This window comes from Gobio gobio (assembly GCF_949357685.1).
Source record: "Gobio gobio genome assembly, chromosome: 4".
NCBI classification, from domain to species: Eukaryota; Metazoa; Chordata; class Actinopteri; order Cypriniformes; family Gobionidae; genus Gobio; species Gobio gobio.
Window position 1 is genome coordinate 5,861,014 of NC_137100.1, and position 17,709 is coordinate 5,878,722.

The window sequence follows — 17,709 nt, forward strand, 5'->3', positions numbered from 1 at the left end:
ACCATGTGGAGACTGTGTGGATATGGATACAGGATTTGTGTATGTGTGTGCAGACACGGACATTTTGTACAGAAATGGAACAAAACGGCGTAGGACCGGGACACAGGGCTGTAAGCCAGTGGAAAGGTTTCCTTTGGGATAGTCGTGCGGGGGGAGGGAGCTTCTTTTGTTTTTCCGATTTCAGGCAGCATCTGCAGTGTGTATCCTGGAAAGCCTGCACCTGTTCTTTCTTTTCTCTCTCTCTCTCTCGCTCTCTCTCTCTCTCTCTCTCTCTCTCTCTCTCTGCCATAAAATTGCTCTACATCTCTCTCCAATCTTGCTGATGCAACCAAAAACAGCCTTTAATAACACACACACACCCCCTTCCAAATGTTCAAAGCTCTTAAATGTGAAGAATTTGAAAAGAATGTTAGCAAAACCACATTTCATATAGACTCACCAGAGGTGGGGGACGTGATTTCACAAAGTACAACATGTTCCTGGAACAACTTTCCAATCAACCAATCAGATTTAAGGGACAAGTTTGCAGTTTCTGTCAAGTTTAGGCTTACAAGTTACAACAAGGGTTAGGTGCTCCTACATCAGTTATTCACCTATTATTTCATTCTGATTTTAGGAGTAGGTTATGGGTAGGATTAAGTTTAGGGGTAGGGAGGTTTTGACATAAATTTTCCAGGATCAAAATTTTCATAGATTTTGATCCTGGAATATTGTTCCAGGATCAACAAAATGTACACGTCTATAGGCAAAATCAGGCACATTGCTTCTCGTCTTTTTGTCATGCGTAGTATTGAACGGTAATTGACTTGAAGTACATTTGCATGATTATTAACAGCAGTTTTTTATAACAATGAGCACAAAGCTCTTATGACCTTATAACAGCTGAGAGACAATATGGCTTTAAAAAAGTATTTTGGCACATTAAGATGATGAAGGTGATGAAAATGGAGAAATTCTAACCTAAAATGTAATATTTAGTGTAATTTAGTGCTAGCTGACCCGAAACTATTGAACTGTAACTAACCCTAAACATTAAATAAATAAATAAATAGACGCTAAGAAGACCAGAATATCAATATACACCGGTCAGGCAAAACATTATGAATTGAATAACCCTGATTATGTCTTCATCACGGCACCTGTTAGTGGGTGGGATATATTAGGCAACAAGTCAACATTTTGTCCTCAAAGTTGATGTGTTAGAAGCAGGAAAAATGGGCAAGCGTAAGGATTTGAGTTTGACAAGAGCCAAATTGTGAAGGCTAGACGACTGTGTCAGAGCATCTCCAAAAATGCATATCTCAATTTGGCTCTTGTCAAACTCAAATCCTTACGCTTACACTTTATCAAAAGTGCTCCAAGGAAGAAAAAAGTGGTGAACCGACGACAGGGTCATGGGTGGCCAAGGCGGCCAAAATATATGGATATCTAAATTTTAAACAGTGCTGGGTGTAAATAATTAATCTAATTACTGTAATTTAACTACTTTTCCCTTGAAGTAAGGGATCATTCTTAAATTTTCTTTAATTTAATTACATTTACTTGTTCAAATTGTTTTAATGTAACCCTCGCCCTTTTGCACTTTAGTCAGTTCAAGAATAATTTATGCAATTGTAGGCTATATTGTTTATTTGAGGGGATCAAACGTACAGTTTCATTTCTATCCTTGTATTGTTTAACTGGTCGAGGTAGATTTAGAAAGTAATTAGTAATAAGTAATGCAATCATTTTTAGAGAGAGTAATTAGTACAGAAAGTGGTTATATTTTATTTTAGGGTGTCTGTTACAGTATGATTATACTGCACATGTACTTACTATAGGGAACAACAGTGCCATAAAGTGGTAGGCAACATAAAATCACAGAGCGGGGTCAGCACATGCTGAGGTGCACAGTGTCCAGAAGTCGGCAACTTTCTGCAGAGTCACAAAGCTACAGATGGCCGCCTCCTGTTCCAACATGACTGCGCACCAGTGCACAAAGCGTTGGTCCATTAAGACATGGATGAGCGAGTTTGGTGTGGAGGAACTTGACTGGCCTGACCTTTGTGATGAATTAGAGCGGAGACTGAGAGCCAGGCCTTCTCGTCCAACATCAGTGCCTGACCTCACAAATGCGCTTCTAGAAGAATGGTCAGAAATTCCCATAAACACACTCCGTTTTCAAATCCATTATTCAGCCGATCTCCCAGTCTGGCCGTAGCACTTTTAGCATAGCTTAGCATAGATCATTGAATCTTATTAGACCGTTAGCATCTTGCTCAAAAAATGACCAAAGACTTTAAATATTTTTCCTATTTAAAACTCGACTCTTCTATAGTTACATCGTGTACTAAGAAAAATGAATGAAACGTTGTGATTTTCTAGGCCGATATGGCTAGGAACTCTTCTCTCATTTCCTGCATAATAATCAAGGAATTTAGCTGCCGTACCATAAGTGCAGCGGTGCAATGATATTACACAGCGCCTGAAAATAGTCCCCAGCACACTGTCTGTGCAAGCAGGTTGTCAGGTTAGTTATGTTGACGGAAGTTAGCTCATGGTACGGCAGGTAAAAACTCTAGGGGAGTTGGAAAATTAGACTATTTTCTAAAAAAGGGGAGTGTTCGATTAAGAATGAGATGTCGTTAAAGTTCATGTAAAGGCAGATGTCCCAAAATATAGTGTTTAGCAATATAGTTTATGTAACAAGGACACCTAATCCTAACCCTACACTCTAAAAAAAAAAAGGTTCTATATTGCACCAAAAATGGTTCTTGGCTCGTAATCATAGGGGAACCTTTTTTAGTGCTATATAGCACCAATTTTGGTGCTTCAGAGGTTCTTCAGCGGTTCTTCAGAGGTTCTTCAGCGGTTCTTTGACTAAGGTGCTATATAGCACCTCTGAAGAACCGCTGAAGAACCACTGAAGCACCAAAATTGGTGCTATATAGCACTAAAAAAGGTTCCCCTATGATTACGAGCCTTTTTTTTAGAGTGTATAGCAACTTAATAGTTACTTAATATTATGCAGTACTGAAATGTATAATTAGTGTAACAAAGACACCTTAAAATAAAGCATAACCCTTTATTTTAAGGTGTCTTTGTTACACTGTAATTATACATTTAAGTACTGAGTAATATTAAGTAATCACATGATCTTACTATAGTGTGAAGGTTAGGAATAGGGTGTGTTTTATTGTTAAGGTGCATGTAATTATGCACAATTTAGTAGGCTAAGTATAGAAACTGCATGTAACAATGACACTATAACATAAAGTGTTACCCAGTAATCTAATTTCAAGATGTCATTTGCTAGTAATTTATATATATATATATATATATATATATATATATATATATATATATATATATATATATATATATATATATATATATATATATATATATATATATATATATATATATATATAACTTTGAGTATAACTTACTCAACACTGGATAGGGACCACTGAAATTTCTCGGTAAGTAACATTTGGGTACAACAAGCCTATTAAATTCACCTGGAAGATAAGACGGATTAAAAATATGTGGTAACTCTTCATGGTTACACTTTATTTTAAAGTGTCATTGTTACAGTGTAATTATATATTTTGGTACTGAGTAATATTACCTGTACTTAAGGGTTAGGGTAGGATTAGGGTTTGGTTTAGGGTTAGTTGCATGTAATTATGCATAATTTACTGTTATTACTGTAGTAAGTATGTAACATATGTAACAAGTGTAATAAATGTAATAATATGTAATAAAGTGGTACCCACTTTTTTGTGTCCTTTTTACGCATGTTATGTGTACTTACTAAAGTAGTAACTATAAAGTAGGCATAATTACATGCAACTAACCCTAAAACACACCCTAATTCTAACCCTTAAATACATTAGTACTTAACTGTATAATTACACTGCAACAGGGACACATTCAAATAAAGGGTTACACTTTATTTTTAAGGTGTCATTATTACAATGTAATTATATATTTAAGTACTACTTAATGTTAATTAACAACACAAACTTAGGGTGAGGGTTTGGTTTAGGGTTAGTTGCGTGTAATTATGCATAATTTACTGTTATGGTAAGTACATGTAACATATGTAACAGTGACACTATAAAATAAAGTGGTACCCAGTAATCTAATTACAAGATGTCATTAGATAGCAATTAATAATTTTTTTTATAACTTTGAGTATAACTTATTCAACACTGGATAGGGACCACTGAAATTTCACGGTAAGTAAAATTTGGGTACAACAAGCAAATTCACCTGGAAGATAAGACGGATGAAAAAAATCTGGTAACACTTGGTTACACTTTATTTTTTAAGTTGTCATTGTTACAGTGTAATTATATATTTAAGTACTGAGAAATATTAACTAACAACATGTAGTTAGCTACTATAGGGTTAGGGTTTGGTTGAGGGTTAGTTGCAAGTAACTATGCATAATTTACTGTTATTACTATGGCAAGGCCTACATGTAACATATGTAACAATGACACTGTAAAATAAAGTGGTACCAAATAAAGTGTAACAGAGCCAAAGTGGAGACCAAAATGACATATATCTAACTATTTTAAATCAATATAAAGTGTCAAACTCCTAACAATTTTTTATTTTACTATTGTCACTGGCTTTGCTACTGTTGTCCGTGTTGTTTTGGCTTGACTCTTGCAGTGATGCAGTCTGGTAACATACACACACATTGACTCGTGGACTTGAATGGACTTTGGAAGCCAACTCTGCCCGAAGCACCACCATGCTTTTGATGTCATTACTGAATGCCTTGGATATCAAGAGTTATTTGGGACTTATTCTCGTTTCGTTACTCATTTTTGATTTTTGGAAGAGTAAGAATGCGCCAAACTTTCCACCAGGACCATGGGGTTTTCCGTTTCTTGGCAACGTTTTCATCGATTTCGGCTATCGTGCGATGGATGAGGTAAGATTCAGTCCTATTTCTTTCGCAGACTAACTGATAAAGACGCTTTCTGAAGCCGTGCTGATATTATACTCGTAATGTCTGTAGCCTATATCAGTCACGACTAACCGTGGGAACGGAGACAATAACGCCTTTCCCAGACCAAAGTTTATTTCGACACGTTAGAGCACTTGCAGTTCTACAGCAGTTGTGCTGAAAACAACCGAGAACATACGAGAATGGTGAAAACACTGATGTTTTAGGCTATCTTTGAATTGGTTTGTTGGGGTTGCAGTGCTTTCTAAAGTCATCACGCCCTTGTTTGTTTACACATGTTGTAACAACTTGACTCTAGAAAGTATAGGCCTAAATAATTTCACGATATGAAAACTCAGAGAAGAACCGCAAATTAGCAATGAACCTAAGTCTCCGCAGCTGGACGCTAAATTGCATTTTTTTTGTTTTATTTTAGAGTTGAAGGAATTCTGTTACTGTGCCCTGTGAAAAACAAGTGCACTTTATTCTGTTCACATCAAATCATACTGTATAGCCGACTTGCACTGTATTGTAGCCTACTTGTAGATGAAATAATATAGGCCTATACAGTATATGAATGAAATAAAAGGCCACTTAAAAAGAGTAGTTTCATGATTGTTTGCTAACACTTTATTTGAAAGTCTCCTTGTTACACATGTTACATGCACTTAGCATAGTAATAACAGTAAATTATGCATAATTACATGCAACTAACCCTCAACCAAACCCTAACCCTATAGTAAGTACATGTTGTTAATATTACCCAGTACTTAAATATATAATTACACTGTAACGATGACACCTTAAAATAAAGTGTAACCAAGCTTTAGATTACACTTTATTTTAAGGTGTCTGTGTTACAGTGCAAATATATAGTTAAGTACTGAGTAATAATAATTAAGATCTACAGATAGGGTTAGGATTAGGCTGTGGTAGTTAAGGTTAGTTGCATGGGTAACACTTTAATTTGCAGCGTCTTTGTTACACATTAGCGTTGCAATTTAGTATTGCACACATAAAATGTGTGAACATTAACTGTAATACTGAATAACACACTACAGTTAAAAGATTAAGACAATGATTTTAAATGTAAAACAGTTTATTTTACAGTGTCATTGTTACACTAAAGTAATATCAGTAAATTATGCATAATTACAGGCAACTAACCCTCAACCAAACCCTAACCCTATAGTAAGTACATAGTTAATTATTATTACTCAGTATTTAAATGTATTATTACACTGAAACAAGGCAAGGCAAGTTTATTTGTATAGCACATTTCATACACAGTGGCAATTCAAAGTGCTTTACACAGAAATTAAGTTAAAGTAGTCATAAGTGAATCAAATAAAAATAAAAATATATATAGTATAACAGCTATAATAGGAATTAAAAGAAAAGAAAAAATAAAGATGAAATCCCCTATCTGGGGTGGAGGAAAATGGAGAGTCAGGTTTACTTTAAAAATATATGTTAGGTAACTGTGCGTTTAGACAGTACCCTTACAGACAAATCTTCTTGGCCTAACTTGAGGGCGTTCTCTAGATGTTTCACCCGTCAGAGCAGATCTAAACGGGTCTTCCTCGCACCGGAGGGGGTACTCAAAAAATATTTGTCAGGTAACTGTGCATTTAAACATTACCCTTACAGACAAATCTTCCTGGACAGGACACAAGGACATAGGACACCTTAAAATAAAGTGTAATCATTGCATGTATTTTTTTATATTAATTACTATAGTAACTAGGCTACATGTAACAGTAAAATAAAGTGTTTTACATTTAAAATAATTGTCTTAATCTTTTAACTGATTCAGTATTACATTTAATGTTCATACATTTTACAGTACTAAATTGCAATGTTATCATTACAAATGTGTAATCACGACTCACGAGTATATTTAAGATCTGGACATACAAGTTTCATTTGAAATAATGTTGTGTCGGAATCAATTATTTGATCGTGGTTCTCATTGCATGCATTTTACTGAAACTACTGTAGAAGAAATACACAAAATGAAAACATGAGAAAAACTTAAAAGCAGTTACATAAAAGTTAAGGGTAACACTTTAAAATAAGGTTTTAACATTAGTTAACTACATTAGTTAACATGAACTATCAATGAGCAATAATTCTACAGCATTTATTAAACTAAATGAATGTTAATCTCAACATAAGGTCTTATCTGCGTGTTTGGCAAATGGCAACATGCATGTTAAGGACCAAAAGAGACTGCAGAGCATGATTAGGATGGCCGGTAAGATCATTGGACTTGACCAGGTGTCGACAGCTCAGCTGTACAATGAACTTATCTTAAAAAAGACTGACCAAATCCTCAATGACCCCACTCATCCTCTCCATCATAAATTTAGGAGAAGTAATAGGTCAATGGTAGAATTTTACAACAGAGAATTAGAACAGAAAGGTACAATAAATCATTTGTACCTACAGCGATCAGATTGTATAATGATCAAGCACATCGCAAGCTATCACATTTTTAGCTACCTGATAATATTAGTCATTTTTAACGTTAGATGTTGGATTGTCACTGTTAATTTCTGTCATTGTTATTTCTTTTTTATACACATGTATGTTTACTGGTTTTATTATGTTTTTAGAGAATATGTCGTGACAATGAATTTCCCCTTGTGGGATAATAAAGTTCACCTGTACTAATACATTTTTAAGATCACTGTGAACTAACATGAACAGGAACATTTTTATTAACTAACGTTAACAAAGGATAATAAATGCTGTAAGAATATGTTGCTCCTTGTTAGTTCATGTTAGTTAATGCATTATTTAATGTTAACAAATGAAACCTTAATTTAAAGCGTTACCAAGTTAACTTAAAACCAGATACTAAACATAGGAAACATAGAGCTATATGCAAAGGGATAATGATAACTAAACTAGACAGGTGTGGGGAAAATCAAAAACCATGGAAAAACAGGAAATGAAACCGGGACAAAATAATGTCAAAATAAGAGTCCATGGAAACTAAAATAAATAAAGATCCTACCAAAAAAAGCACTCGAAATGGCATTTATTACATTTAAACTATAACCATTTTTATTTAATTTGTTTATCATGCAGGTGGCTGCAAAATTTGGCAACATTTTCAGCCTCAGAGTGGGATATGACAAGATTGTGTTGGTATCTGGATATGAATGGGTAAAGGAGGTTTTGGTGACACAAGGAGACTACTTTATGGACCGGGCCATATCTCCTCTTTTTAAAGAAGTATTCCAAAGAAATGGTGAGTATAGTGTTTCTTGTGACAGAATTATAGATTAGAACCACAACCAGTTTATCCAGTGAATTATGGCGCTGCAAGCCAATTAGCTGGCAAATAGTTTAAAATATAATTATTATTTATAATCTTTCCAGGCATTTCTATGAGCAGTGGATACAACTGGAGGAAGCAGCGGCATTTTACTGCCTTTCACCTGAAGGCCTTTGCTGAAGGCAAAAACGCTTTGGAGCTTCACATTCAACAAGAATGCATCTTTCTGTGTCAGACCTTTGAGGAAGAACAAGGTGTGGTGCTATATTTACCCCTGTTTCTGGTAATATCTGCCAAATCCACTGCTTAGTCAGCTGCTGGTGCTGCGAATTGAATCATCAAATTGATATTTTTAATCATTTCTTGTTTACAACACACATCCCATGCCATAATTAAAGTACATTTCCCAAAGAGTTCAGAAAAAGTTGATATATCAATCTGCAACTTCTTTTGTGAACAGCAGTCACAAAGCTCTGTAACAAGTCTTAAAGGTATAATTCACGCATATGTTAAAATACTGCCATTATTTACTCACTCTTATATTGTTCCAAACCAGTATGCTGCTCTTTTTTCTGTATTTTCATGCAGTTCTTTTCTAGTGTTGCTCAAGCTCCAAAAAGGACTAGTATACAGTCAAACCAAAATTTATTCAGACACCTTCAACATTATCTCACATTATCAGAGTTTATTCGCTATAGTTTAGAAAATGGTACTAAAATATGACAGTTAAACTGTCGGAAAAAAGTAATCTTGATAATGTCAGATAGAAAGGGATGTAATGGATTACAATCGACCAATCAGCTGTTAAATTAAAGTACACAATCAGATAATACCAATTTAGCTCAACCAATGACCAAGCAATGCTTCATTTAGTTCAGTCTGTGGTGTCAAAGATCACATTAGCAATTAAAGAAAAAACACTGAAGCAAAACATGATCAGGTCAAAGTGTCGGAATCATTTTGCTCCCAATTTTTTATGTTTTTTTACTGGTAGTCACTGTATGAAGAATTTTTGGGTATAATACGTCACAGTTTGCTTTATTTTGCTCTCCTCACTTACAGAAATGAACTATAGTTGTGAGCAGGGATGAAGCTGAGTGAGAATCCAAATGCAGCACGAACATTTATTAAAAACATAAAAAGAAAAAATCCAAGAACAATAGCATCCACAAAGAACAGGCAGGAGCACAACGACAGGAACACACATTCAGGAGCAAAAACCGACACCCAACAACTGAAGCACAGAGGTTTAAATACACTGGGGCAAACAAGCTCAATAAGTTAACAAGAAACTCCTGGGGAGGCTAATCTACATGAAAAACTACAAAGAACTACAAAACATTAGCCTGGATGCCAGCCGAACTTAGCCCCGCCCACAACATTTGAGGTCGGGAAGTTAGGTCTGGACTTGATCCGTTGTGGAGCAACTCAGAGCCATAGAAAAAGAGAGTTGCGACGGTTGCGACACTCTGATCTCGCCGCCACGTGGTCACGTGGTTCATGGAGCTCTCAATAGTTCCAAACAACTCCGCGCTGTCAATCTGTTTGAATAGGATTAAGCAGGACAGACAGCATTTCACTATATTTGCTGCAATTTCTGGTAAATATTAACACAATATGTGCATCGACTTCGACTAGGCTTTACAGCAGCATTTTATTCTGTGGAGAAAATAAAGAGATAACGTTAATGTTTTTTTTTAGTGATCTGGTTATTTTATCTGGGTCATGTGAGTGCATGATTTTACAGTGTTGAGTGTTGTAGCCTATCACGGGCATTTCTGTTGAAAATAATGAGCAGTTATATGTTTAATTTACCAGGAATGAGAATCCATATCGATTAAAACAAGTTTTATACAGTCTCTAAACGCTGAATGAATTTTAGTGCAAGTTTACGTTTTAAACGAATCTTCCCATTATCTACAAATCCTCTCATCATAACAAACAAAGCACAGAGACGATTTAAATAAAGATTTATTGTGAAATTTAGTCAGAAGTTTTTGTTTTTAATGAGACTGTGTTTTCCCTACAATTAGCCTATATATTTAACACTTCAGTACAAATACAGTAACAAAAATAGATATTTTAATGTTATAATAGGGATTCGATGATCTATAAAAATTCATTAAAACAAAAGAGAAAAAATGGCTAATGAGCCAATAAGTGTTCGTCATTTCTTTTATAATTTAAATGTTGCTAACGTCCGAATGTTATTTTATGATACTCACATAAGCATACACAACAGGTGGATATAAATGAATGATTCTAGCATATACAGAATTTAACCCAAGAAAGAAGTTTTAAATAGTGTTTAAAAAAACAGAGCAACCAATTTAATTAAACTCTTTTCAGTTATTCACATTCATTATTCATAGGCGTTATACTTTATTCCTTGAATGGGCTACTTCATAGAAACACATTCGACAGAAAGATCTCAGAGAGACTAAAAACTGTTGAAATATGACCGATAGCATCTGGATGGATATAGCTGCTGCAGTGCTGCTCACGTTATCTAACTGCAGTTAGAGTCCAACGATCTATTATAACAATAAACATTAACTATGACGCACTTCAAAAAATACCACTAAAATACCACTAAATATTCCTGAGAGGTCAACTAATGCCATAAAATCTCAAAATATGCAGTAATTTCATCAATTTGCCAGCGAGTGTGCTTGAGATGCACTGAAATGAATGGGGTTCAATGCTGGAACTATTGATCCCTCCATGACACGCTTTACTTCTGCATTCCTCAGTTCCTATGGAAGTCAATGGGAGTGTCGCAACTCTGTTTTTCAACGGCTCTGGAGCAACTATGCTGGAACCAGAGCTGTTCCGACCAATCAAATTGTCAGGGCGGGCTTTATACGATGATGGACAGATGATCAACAGTAACGTAATCATCCACGTCACCAAAGAGCGCTTGGTTTGAATTCGTTCTAATCCTAAACGGAGAACTTGTTCGTATATGCGTTCACCTGCACTATTTCTCTCAAAAATGATGATCGTGTTCGTAAGTACTCTGTGTATCCTTAAATTCTTTTTACAACACCTGCAAACATCGTTTACACTCATCTTCTTCTTCTACTTCTTCCAGCGTGCGTGCAGTTGAGTTCTGTTGACAACTATGCGTCGCTCCGTTGCTCTGATTGGTTGTAGGTCTATTCAATTGAGTGCAGAGGCATTTTCTTTCCTGGTTCGGTTGAAACACACCCCATAATCATAGCCCAATGGAGCAGCATCAGACTCATATTCTGACTAGAATCTGTGTATGACGACATCAGGCTAACAAAACATGGCACAAGACAGGAAATAACAAAAGTCCTTAAACAAGACAGGGGAACACAGACTAGGATCATGACAATGGTGTCCTGCACCCACTAATTATTTCTGGTGTCTGAATACATTTTGGTTTGACTGTATATATATATATATTCTCCACTTTCAGTTCAAACAGGCATGTCATGTTGTAATGTCATTTTTGTGTCAATGATGAATGCAATTAATATTTGACAGATTTGAGCCATTACCCATTTTGCTTATAACAATATTATCACTTTCCAGGATGCCCTTTCAATCCTCATGGCACTCTAAACAATGCCGCTGCTAATGTAATTGGATGTTTTGTGTTTGGGAAGCGTTTTGACTACAGCTTCACTGACTTCCAGAACCTACTTGTAAATTCAGACCCCATGTTCATAGAAAATATTCCACAAATTCAGGTACTTTTTCACTGTTCCTTCTGTGAAATGTGGAGGTTTTGTTTTCCCAAATTCACTTTTCATAAATTACTAGACATGCTTTGACTGTTTATCAGTGCTTACTAGTTTGAATCAGATTATGTGAAATAAGATGATAATGCAAATTTGTCTGTTTTAATATATTTTTAGTTTTATAATGCATTTCCTGGGCTTGCCGAACGTTTCTATGGATCACATAAGACTATTCAATCAAACTACACAAAGCTAACAGCCTTCATTAAGAAACAAATTGAGAAACAAAAGAAGGATTGGGATCCTTTTGATCATCGTGATTTTATAGATGCATACATTGGAGAGATAGATAAGGTAAGATAATGAATACTTTTCACTCTTTCACTAGAAAGCATCATAACTTTTTTTTTCACTAAAAGTCAACATGAAATGGCATTCACAACCCATTTTAGGGGTTGAAAAAGTAGAGAAAAGAAAAGGAAAGTCACTGTAAAGGTAAAACAAAGTTATATGTTGTTATATCAAAGTTATGTTAGTTATATTTTTGATCAAAGACTACAGTACAGGCGTGCACACTAAACACAGGAACATGCATAAAGAAAATAATATTGATTTCATGTTGACCTTAAATTAGTTTGACTCATGAGCTCATCTACAGTAGTGGGCAAAAAGGGATGTCCGGCATTGAAAAATTGCCATTGTCACCCTTAAATTAGAATTTTTTTTTTTTTGTATCAAAAACAAGAGAGAACCAGCAAAATATTAATAACTCATTTTGTTGAAGTCAATGTAGTCAATATATGCTTTTTTTGGTGGTCCCAAATCTGGTGGTTCCTGCTCATCCAGCCATACCAGAGCCACCCACTCTCCCAGTCACGGCCAAGGGGGCCATCCTTTCCCTCTATACCACAGCCGTGTTTAGGTCACACACGTCCTCACTGGCTCCGTCCAGTCGTCAGAATCCAACTCAACCCAGTAAGTGGAGGAGAAAGTGGAGGGTTCCTCTCACTTCCCAAATCCTGGTGCTCCCAAGTCCAGTGGTCTCAAGTACGATGTTCCCAGAGGACCTGCTCTGGTGCTCCCAAATCCAATGGTCCTGGAGGACTTGACTCCAGTGGTCCCAAATCCACTGATCGTAGCGGACCCGACTCTGGTGGTCCCAGAGCTCCTAAGTCCGGTGGTCCTGGAGGACCCAACTCCAGTGGTCTCAAATCTGGTGGTCCCAAATCCAGTGGACCTGAAGGACCCGACTTTGGTGGTCCCTGCTCATCCAGCCATACCAGAGCTGTCCACTCTTCCAGTCACGATTCTTTCCCTCTATACCACCGCCCTCCTGTGTATTTGGGCCACACACACGTCCCTTCTGACTACGTGCACTCCAGCCCCAGAGCCACTTCAACCTAGCAAGCAGAGGAGGAGGGTTCGGACCTCTCTGGTGGTCCCAAATCCAGTGGTCCTGTAGGACTTGACTCCAGTGGTCCCAAATCCAGTGGTCGTAGCGGACCCAACTCTGGTGGTCCCAAATCCAGTGGTCCTGGAGGACTTGACTCCTGTGGTCCCAAATCCAGTGGTCGTAGCGGACCCGACTCTGGTGGTCCCAAATCCAATGTTTGTAGCGGACCCGAATCTGGTGGTCCCAGAGCTCCTAAGTCCAGTGGGCCACACACACGTCCCTTCTGACTCCGTCCACTCCAGCCCCAGAGCCCCCAGAATCCGCCTCAACCCAGCAAGCGGAGGAGGAGGGTTCCTCTCGCTTTCCAAATCCAGGTACTCCCGGTGGTCCCAGAGCTCCTAAATCTCATGTTCCCAGAGGACCCGACTCTGGTGGTTTTAAGTCTGGTGTTCCTGGAGGACCCGACTCAGGTGGTCCCAAATCCAGTGGTCCTAGAGGACCCGACTCATGTGGTCCCAAATCCAGTGGTCCTAGAGGACCCGACACATGTGGTCCCAAATCCAGTGGTCCTAGAGGACCTGACTCAGTGGTCTCAAGTCTGGTGGTCCTGGAGGTCCCAACTCTGGTGGTCCCAAATCCAGTGGTCCTAGAGGACCTGACTCCGGTGGTCCCAAATCCAGTGGTCCTAGAGGACCTGACTCCGGTGGTCCCAAATCCAGTGGTCCTAGAGGACCCGACTCATATGGTCCCAAATCCAGTGGTCCTAGAGGACCCGACTCAGTCGTCTCAAGTCTGGTGGTCCTGGAGGTCCCAACTCTGGTGGTCCCAAATCCAGTGGTCTTAGAGGACCTGACTCCGGTGGTCCCAAATCCAGTGGTCCTAGAGGACCCGACTCCGGTGGTCCCAAATCCAGTGGTCCTAGAGGACCTGACTCCGGTGGTCCCAAATCCAGTGGTCCTAGAGGACCTGACTCTGGTGGTCCCAAATCCAGTGGTCCTAGAAGACCTGACTCCGGTGGTCCCAAATCCAGTGGTCCTAGAGGACCCGACTCCAGTGGTCTCAAGTCCGGTGGTCCTGGAGGACTCTGGTGGTCCGCTCCAGCCAATAGCCGCCAGAATCCACTCCCGTCACGAAGGATTGTCTGCCCTATTCCTACTACATCAGCCCTGCCACCCTTGGGGCAGTCCTCTTTGTGGGGTTTCCCTATCTCAGAGCCTGACCAGTCTGGTGAGGTTGTGTGCCCTGGGATAGCTGTCTCTCCTCCGTCTTGTGTCTAGTTTTCTGTTTGAGCACATGGCGAATTAAAGTTTGTTTGCCCTGTATCTTCTGTCTTGTGTATTTGTGTGAGCACATAGCATCTGTCATGTTTGTTTGCCCTGTGCCTTTTGCACATGGCTTTTTGTGTGTTTCTGTGTGCCATGTGTCCTTCTCTTGCCTCTCATCTTGGCCCTGCCCCATTGTTACCTTGTTATTAGTTCATTTGCCTCACCTGCTCTCTCTCTTGTTACCTTCCTCATTTCCTTTCCTATTTAATCTTTCTGTGTTCTCTGTCCTGTGCCTGTGTTAAAAAATAGAAACCATTTTCCTACTTTGAAGGTTTAATCCAACTTGTACAGTCATTAAAAACAAATGTCCCCTCCGGACATCACCATTTTTGGCTATTATTGTATGCTTTGACAGTATTCTTAGTGTTACATTTTAAATCTGGTCCAGTGTTTTCTGAATCATGGCTTTGTTTTAGAGAAGGAAGGATACAGAGGCGGCTTTCACTGTGGATAATCTTGCCTGTATCACTGTGGACCTGTTGAAGGCTGGGACACAGACCATGACTGACACCCTACAAAGGGCTTTACTTCTAATGATCAAGTACCCCAAAGTCCAAAGTAAGTGAACTTGAAAACATTTATTTTGTAATATATTAACAGACTTAATATATTTCATGTGAATTCAAGTAATCACAATATATCGTCTGTGGTTGTTAACATAGCCACTGTATGCAGCTGTATGATTGTTGTAATTCTTCATAGAGAAAGTTCAAGATGAGATCGACTGTGTAATTGGGAAGTCGCGGCAGCCATGTTTGGTAGACCGAGCCAGTATGCCTTACACAAACGCAGTTATTCATGAAACTCAGAGAGTGAGCAACATCTTACCTCTGATTGCTCCCCGTCTGTCAAGTCGAGACTCTGTGCTGGCCGGATACTTCATTCCTAAAGTACTTCTGCTCTAGTCTTGTACTATTGTTGTAATGACATTTGGTATGGTTGCACTTCTTGGATTGTTGTGTCCTTTGGATTAATTGCTTTTGCTTATATATATTGTTTTGCTTTGGGTAATTTGTACATGGCGTTAGGAACGTACGGCATGCATATTTGACCAAGTTTTGTTAGGAAGAGTGTTCAAATGGTTTTATTGAGCCTGATTCAATTAAATCTGTAGTTTGAAAACCCCTGATATAGAAGAATGCTCCTTGTTTGCTTATTTGTATTGAATGTTTGTAGTGTTTATTAATCTTAAAAGTACTATACTTGTAGATAATATGATATTAATGAAATAAAAGGCCACTTTAATGACTTAAAACACTTAAGTACACTTTTAAAAGGTCGACACGTTTAAATCATGTTGTACATTTTAAATCATGTTTTAGTAATCTTTTGTCATGTTTTAAAGAAGTACACTTGTGCGACTAACATAGTAAAGTATATCCAGATTACTTTATTATAATTTTAACTGTAGTGTGTTATATTACATTTAAAGTTAATATATTTTAAATGTCGTAAATTACCACTGCATCATTACAATGTGTAATTACAAATTATTTAAATACATACAATTTTATAAAGTATATATTTAGTTTATCAGAATTTCTGGTCGCTACTTTTGGCAGTACACGTGAACCATTTCAAATAGAAATAATTATGAAATTACATATAAAGATGAACTTCTGTGTGCCAAAAAAGCACAACATATTCAGTTAACACTTAATATGAATTTCAATTATAATACATTTTCATTTAATCGCAAATAACAATTATTAAAGTGTGATTGAAGTATATTCTTTTCAAGTAGATTATTTCTGTAATAAATATCTTTTTTCTCATGGGACTGTATTTATAGATATGAAAGTCTAACTGTTATTATATGTAATTCTATTATATTTATTATCTGTTTCCTTTCACACAAGGGCACAATGGTCATTTGTAATCTCTCCTCTGTGCTGAAAGATTCATCCCAATGGGAAAAACCAGATCAGTTTTACCCTGAGCACTTCCTAGATGAACAAAGGAATTTCAGGAAACGGGATGCATTTTATCCATTTTCGGCAGGTAGTCTTTTGTTGCATTTCGTTCACACTTACAAATGATGCTTAATGTTGGACGACGTGTGCATAAGTGTATCCTGCCTTTAAATTTCCCCAGGGAAAAGGTCATGTCTTGGTGAGCAGCTGGCACGGAATACACTGTTCCTGTTCTTCACTTCCCTGCTCCAAAGGTTCTCATTCTGTCCTGGACCAGAACCTTGCCTCGAGGCCCAGGAAAAGGTCAAGACGCCCCCAGAAGCCTTCCAGATCTGTGTGTCATTACGTTGTTAGAAACGATAGGAGTCACAACTGGACCTATACTAACTGAGTTCTATTAATAGATTGATCTTATGCTAATTCATGCAGTAAAATGCGGTCAACATGCAGTAGCTACGGTGTTTATGTGAGATAATATATGCATTATATACATTAGAGCGATTTGATTCTGTTCATAGATTTTTTGGGCTTGTAAATTTCTGTATTATCCACAGTGTTTGAGGTCGTATTAATGTCTTTTTTATTTCAAAATGCTTAGACTGTAAAATGTTAATTACAGTGCAAATGTGAATGTGATGCTATACATTTTAGCAATTGATGTAAGATCCAGTTTATTACCCAGAAATTAAATTGTGAAGTCCACTAAAAAGCGTTTGTGAGCGTTTCATTTTCTAACATTAATATTGGTTGAAGAAAAGTACCCTGTTGACTTATTCTGACTTATTGAATTAAGTCAATATATATATATATAAATATATACTGTATATATATTTGTATTATATTATTTTTAAGCGGATCCCTAACATCGTTCTTTATGGCAAGTCATGTTAGCATTTAATGCCCCTGTCCGTAGTAATTTAGTTTTGACTAGTCAAAAATCCAATTCCAGATATATATTCTGCAATTTTGACTCACCGTAATTGGAGTTGGAAGATATCTACAATGTTAATTTTGACCTGTCATAATATACTTTTGAGTATATTATACTCAAAAGTATATTATGACAAGTAATTAATTAGTTTGAGTAGAGCCAACTCAAAATAAACAAATTAGTTCAAACAAATCAACTTTTATGAG

The 17,709-nt window shown here is 37.3% G+C and overlaps 1 protein-coding gene across 1 annotated transcript; it reads left to right on the forward strand.

Annotated features, from left to right (window-relative positions):
• The first annotated feature begins 4,654 nt into the window (after positions 1–4,654).
• On the forward strand, positions 4,655–17,276 carry LOC307124921 (cytochrome P450 2J2-like). Its single transcript, XM_079814421.1, has 9 exons — positions 4,655–4,930; positions 8,042–8,204; positions 8,336–8,485; positions 11,793–11,950; positions 12,119–12,295; positions 15,076–15,217; positions 15,362–15,549; positions 16,519–16,660; positions 16,754–17,276. Exons 1-9 carry the CDS (start codon positions 4,748–4,750, stop codon positions 16,924–16,926), a joined length of 1,476 nt encoding a protein of 491 aa, XP_079670547.1. The 5' UTR covers positions 4,655–4,747; the 3' UTR covers positions 16,927–17,276.
• The last annotated feature ends 433 nt before the right edge of the window (positions 17,277–17,709 follow it).